This window comes from Musca autumnalis, unplaced genomic scaffold (genome assembly GCF_047663935.1).
Source record: "Musca autumnalis isolate F117 unplaced genomic scaffold, ASM4766393v1 scaffold_4, whole genome shotgun sequence".
Taxonomy (NCBI): domain Eukaryota; kingdom Metazoa; phylum Arthropoda; class Insecta; order Diptera; family Muscidae; genus Musca; species Musca autumnalis.
In genome coordinates, this window is record NW_027411977.1 from 100,295,060 (window position 1) to 100,301,311 (window position 6,252).

The 6,252-nt window shown below is 39.7% G+C and overlaps 1 protein-coding gene across 1 annotated transcript; it reads left to right on the forward strand.

Moving 5' to 3' along the window:
* Positions 1 to 570: 570 nt before the first annotated feature.
* Positions 571 to 5,127, forward strand: LOC141403032 (uncharacterized). The gene is made up of 2 exons (XM_073985165.1): positions 571 to 4,654; positions 4,784 to 5,127. Exons 1-2 carry the CDS (start codon positions 571 to 573, stop codon positions 5,125 to 5,127), a joined length of 4,428 nt encoding a protein of 1,475 aa, XP_073841266.1.
* Positions 5,128 to 6,252: the final 1,125 nt, after the last annotated feature.

The following is a 6,252-nucleotide window of genomic DNA, read 5'->3' on the forward strand; positions in this document are numbered from 1 at the left end:
CAAACCATTTAGGAGCGTGCCCGGGCCCCCTGTGCCAATAGCATATCAAAGAAACGTACCATGTGGAATGTACGTTTTTAACACACACACAACAACTACACAAAAATACAAAAGAATTCCTTTGCCGGTATTGCATACAAATGAATTATGTTTTTTTTTAGTAGTTCACAATAACAAACTATAGCAACCGAGTATGTATGTGAAGGTAGAGGCAACGTTAAAACAAAGCAAAAAAAAAACAAAACTAATAACAAGGAACTCAAACATTCAGTCATCCTCTAGTTAGTATTAGATTATTGTCAAAGAAAGGAATGCTATGTGTAACTCTGAACAAATAACGTGTAAAGTAGGAAAATGTTAAAAAACAGAAAAATTCAATAATAAAATTATTTTCCAAAACAATAGTGTGTATTGAAACAAAAACGAAATCGAATAACAAAAACCATTCCACTAAATCGATGGAATTTATTATATGCAAGCAAAATATATCAATTGGTTTGTGTTGAAAAAAGAGTGTAATTCGTTAAAAGTGATTATGAAATCAAACATTCGTATATGGGAATCTTTGAAATGTCCATATCAAAGATACGTATTAGATCTGCGGTAACAAAAACTCCAAAGTCGTCCAATCATGAGGGAAATCCACTTAATTCACCGGTTGCCAATCTGTCGGCCATTAAAACCTCGGCCGGACAAGATAGAATTTCACCTGGTGAAGAAACACCAAAAAAGTTGCAAAAACAAAAGTCAAAAATTGTATCTGTTGCAGCAAAGATGTCACAAAAATCAACAAACACCAGCAATATGGCTACCATAGCAGCAGTTCCAGCAGCATTGGCCGGTGCTATCACTACTACTGCCATGGCGAATATTAGCACTACAAATAAAAATGTACTACCTCAAAATGCTACAACAAACAGTTTGCTGAAAATAGAACCATTTGTTCCTAGTCTCAACACTTCACGTCCTTACAATAACAACAACAATAACAATAATAATGTAAAAGCCATAAGACGTTCTTATAGTACTTTGTCTACAACTTCTCTAAAGAAACGTTTAAGTGGAAATTTAGTTATGGGCATAGCTAATCAGCAATGCAACAATGGTGGTGGTGGTAATGGGAAAGCCAATCTCAACGCCAATTCCCCTTTGCCGAAAATATTAAAACCAAAAGCCCACCAAATGCCTGCAAATGTTAGAAGAAGACAACCACTGAGGGGCAATATTCAAAGGCAACGTTCTAAATCAACATCCTCTTCGAATTCGGCTTCAAATCGCCCCAATACATCATTGGCCATGGCATCGACGACCAGACCACCCAGTATGGGTACACCCACCTGTACTACACCAACCGGTGGTGCAGTTGTTATAGCTCAACCGAATGGTATTTGTCGCATCCAACGTAACCCCAAAGAGCAAGAAAAGCTACCCGATCGCATTAATTATGACAAACGGGGTCTGACCGCTATACCTATATTTGAAAATGAGCCAAATTTACGTTTATTGTCGCTGCAGCACAATCTCATCAATACATTTCACATACCCATGGACGAAGTGAAAACGACGACCACAGAAGTTAAGGAAAATGACCAACAACAGCAGCAACACCAAGCTCAATTAGCTACAAGCCATAATAAATCCAGTTTACCATTAAATTCTCCCAATCACGAGCAGTATGCCACTGGTTCCCATTGCCGCCAATATGCCACCCCATCATCTCCATTGACTGTGAGCAATTTAGGTAATAGTGCCTATGGACCGGTTACTTATATGCCATTACAGAGGCAAAAACTATTGCAGCGCTCCATAAATTTAAATCATTTGAATTTGCAACAACAATCTCCCAGCATTAACCAGCCTTTACCCTGCACCCCCTCTATGCGTTTCTCAATGCGTAAAACAAAAAGTTTTGTTAATAACTTCCAATTGCAGTATCAGCTTAATAAACGGATTTTGAAAACCCCCCTCTCAAATCACCTCAAGAGGCTTGAAAATTCGGGAAATCTAAAAAGTTTTGATTCCTCCGGCAACAACAACACCCCCACCAACACAACCACCTCCACTACCGATTCATCTTTAATCTCTTCTTCAGGTTTGACACAGACAGACGAAACAGCTGGCGAACTTGAACATGGTGGTGAAATCGCCGCCACCGAATTGGAAATAAAAAACAAACAGCTACTCATCAGCTATGGCAAAATCTTTAGCAATTTGGTATTCCTCGATTTGTATGACAATCAGATTGAGCGCATCTCCAATTTGGATGGTCTGGGCTCCTTGAGTGTTCTGCTACTGGGTAAAAATCGCATTTCAGATATTTCTGGTTTGAGTTCTTTAAAATCAACACTGAGAGTTTTAGATTTGCACGGCAACAAGATTTGTTCCATTGCCAATAAAATCAATTGCCTTAGGGAGCTAAGGTCGCTCAATTTAGCCGGCAATCAAATACGCCAAATAAATCATAACGATTTCATGGGTCTTTCAAATCTCAAGGAGTTGAATCTGAAGCGGAATAAATTGAAACGCATTAATGGTTTTCAACATCTCTGCTCGTTGGAACGGCTGTGGCTTTGTCACAACGATCTTCACAAGGTCGACGATATGTCCAGTATAGCCCAGGCTTTTAATATTGTTGAGATAACAATTGAAAACAACCCAGTATCACTGGCTGGAGATTGTGTATCCTTTTTGGTAAGTCATTTGCCAAAACTACAAACTCTAAGTCAAATGCCCATAACGGAACAAGTACGACAGGCGGCCATGACCTGGCGCAGTAACAAGGAACTGTCCCAGCAGAGTAACCAACAGGGCAACAAGGAAGCGTTTAATCTGATACGCCGAGAAGAAATCATTTCAAATGCCCGTACCAACTGGGAGCTACTCAGGTCTCAGCAATTCCAACAAAATTCCCCTACTGGGGGCAGAAATACGACATCTACGAACACCGGCAGCAAATTCAACAACAAATTAAAATCCCAAAAACGCAATAATGAGCTGGAAAAAATCACTGAAACCAATGAGCAAAGCTATGAGGAATTTATTAAACTACCACCAATAGAACCCCCCACCGGCAAGTCCCCCGAAGACAAGGACAAAGAGCAAACAAGAGAAGAACACCACAATTCCTCTGCTGCCTCTAGTTTAGGTGGCAATGTCAATTCATCTTCCAGCTGTTATACATCAGCCGATGAACAGGAGGAGGTGGAAGAAGAGGATGAAATACGGTCTCATAATATTCAAAATCAATCGAAGTCAAAGGCAACCGTGTCGCCAACAAGTGAAGTCTACTCATTAGCAGATCAAAAGAAAGATGAACAAAACTCCTGCACTCGTGCTCCCACTCTAACAATTGAGTTTCCCTTGGACAGCTCAAATGACAACAAAATGTCACAGCATCAAAATCCAAATTCAAATCAAACATCCTTAATAAATGCAAATCCTTCATCATCCGCAACAAACACTCCAACGTCAATGACGACCACTACATCGCCATTGTCCAGGCCACCACCAACAGCAACAACATCCGGGACTACGACTGCAACTGCCATCACATTGGGCAAACGTTATATGCCTGGCTCTCTAATGAGATCACAGACAATTGTGGGTGCAGGTGGTTTTATTGGAGGATATGCGATTAAAGCAAATGTCAATATGAGCAACAACAACGATAAAAGTCCAGCTAATACTACCACAACTGTGACCGCCAATAACATCAACATTTTACGCTATCACTCGGCTAAACTGAATCCAGCTAATACAAGCTCACAGCAACAGGCGGCTACATCAGCAGCAACAACAACAACAACATCAGCAATGACTCAACAACATGCAACATCACCTCACCACATAATATCATCAACGTCAGTGAATGATGATGGCCTAGTGAGCTGCAACTCAGCAACATCATTGAATGCCAATAAGCACAGCTCTACTCTAACAGCAACAACAACCACAACAATATCTTCGACATGTTCAAATCCAAATGGTCCAACTGGTCCTGCTGCCACTTCATCGAAACTCACTGCCATTGAACGTGAACGTGAGCAAGGCGGCGACTATTTGATTGAGATTTGTGGTCGTTATCTAAACATTTATGGTCAGGGTGCCTTACGTTTTATCGACAAACAATGGAATCCCACAAAAGCCAATGATGTCCATACCTTAAATTTTAGCTACATCAATTTCAATAACATCACCGCCATACTGTCACGCATAAAGGTACGATTTCCGCATGCCGAACATTTTGTGTTCCGTGAAACAAACATCCATTGTCTGGGCCAATTAAATGCTCTGGCCGAATTGCAAGGCCTTACCTCGCTCTATATCGATCCGGAGGGTAACCCCTTGACGAACAAAGAATTGTGGCGACAATATGCCATTTATCGCCTCTCCCATTGGGGTTTGAAAACTTTAAATGGCCTCGAAGTTACAGCACAAGATATTGACCAGGCCAACAGCATTTATGTTGGTCTTTCCGATTTAATACTCTGGTCAATTCCAGATGCTATGCTACAGCCATTGCTGGCACGTTTACGTTTGGACGAGTCATGTTCGGCAAGTAAAATGCTACCCAAACAATGGCTGTTGAAACCGGATAACCGGTCTTTGCGTTTAGTGGTGGGCAAAGAGGCATTACAATGGAAAAAGTCAAATCATACCACCAACCACCAACAACAGCAGCAGCAGCAACAACAGCACCACCATCACTATCTAGAGCCACATATCCTTCCAACGCCTCAACAGGTAAGGCAATTACAATTGCAGTTTCTTCAGCTAACACCACCACCACTAGCAACAACAACTGCAACAGCTAGCAGTGATTTCAATCAGCAGTCATTATTAATACCATCGACGTTGCCATCACCATGGTTAACACTAGCCACTACATCATTATCCAGCTCATTATCTTACCCCTCATCATCGTCCTTGTCAGCGTTAACACAACGTGAACGTGGCAAAATATATTTTACCATAATAATGGAAAATACTTGTCATGCCGTGGAGAAACTGCACAAATTGGAACAGTTATGGCCCATGATGCTGTTGAATATTGTACGGAATACCTTATTAGACTATTCACAATTGGACGTGTATATACGAGATTTGATGGCCGAAATAATGAAGTGAATGAAATTGCCATTTGCAGTGTGATTTGATATTAAATGCAGCAAACGATTTTTTTCATATGCTTTAAAAGTGTACAATTTGAGATGAAGAGATGAATAACGGAGTAGTCGGTTGAGTGTAACAGAACGCTTGTTCCTATTTATGTAAGTGCGAACAAGCGGCTGGGTTTCTTCTGGGTAACATTTCCTTTTTTATGCTCCCACCACAATATAAATGGTATAATTACACTGTGCAACACGAAATATATTTACCATATTCTAACACCTCAGTGTGATAGAAGACCAAAAATAAAAAGATACGTGTTCTGGCGTTTTCCCTATCACTTCAATTTTCGCGGTTATGTCCCCCCAAAGACCTGAGACCTTTAGGTCAAAAGGGATCATTTTGGCAGGCACATATCTTCTAAATCGCTAAGAATTTGAGTTTACTCATAGAAGAAAAGAATAATAAATGTGAACACATAAAATCCATCCAACCGCACCTTCAAGGTCAAATTTCGCTTTTAATTTTTTCTCGGATTTTAGTCTACAGATATCAAAGCGAACAAAATTGAAGCAAACAACCAACTAGAAAAATGTACCTTAGATCTTAGTAAACAACTTTCTAGAACATGCGAACTCTGTGGAAACGGTTCTTAATGGTCAAAATAGCAAATCAAATGCGATTTTTATCCTCTTTTCTCGGTCCCTTCTCCATAGATACTAAACCGTTCAAAATTCAAAAAAATTATGGACCTCAATAATGTAGCAAAGATATCAGCAAACAACTTTCTGGAATATACAAAATGTCTACGACCGGTTCTTAAATGTGAAAATAGCCAAAAACTTTGGAAAATATTTGAAAATATTGGATTTTTATACTTTTTTCTCACAGATACCGAACCCGCCAAAAATTACGGATACCGTCAACTACAAAAATGTACCTAAGATTTCAATAAACAACTTTCTAGGGATATATATTTTTTGAAGAACAAATTTATTCATCAGAAAAAAACTATTTCCCATAAAGACTTCTGCATATCATTGTCATGTAACCTCCTCCAAGTCCGAATGACATGCCGCACACTAAACACCGCTTATAGAGGCGGTACAATATGCGTGATATTTTGTTAAACTTGAAAAGAAT

What these genes read in the sequence shown, in the direction of transcription:
- LOC141403032 (XM_073985165.1), top strand. Translation starts at nt 571, where the DNA reads ATGTCCATATCAAAGATACGTATTAGATCTGCGGTAACAAAAACTCCA. An exon ending in ACAATGGAAAAAGTCAAATC is followed by an intron (nt 4,655 to 4,783) that starts ATACCACCAACC and finishes AGCTAACACCAC; the next exon opens with CACCACTAGCAACAACAACT.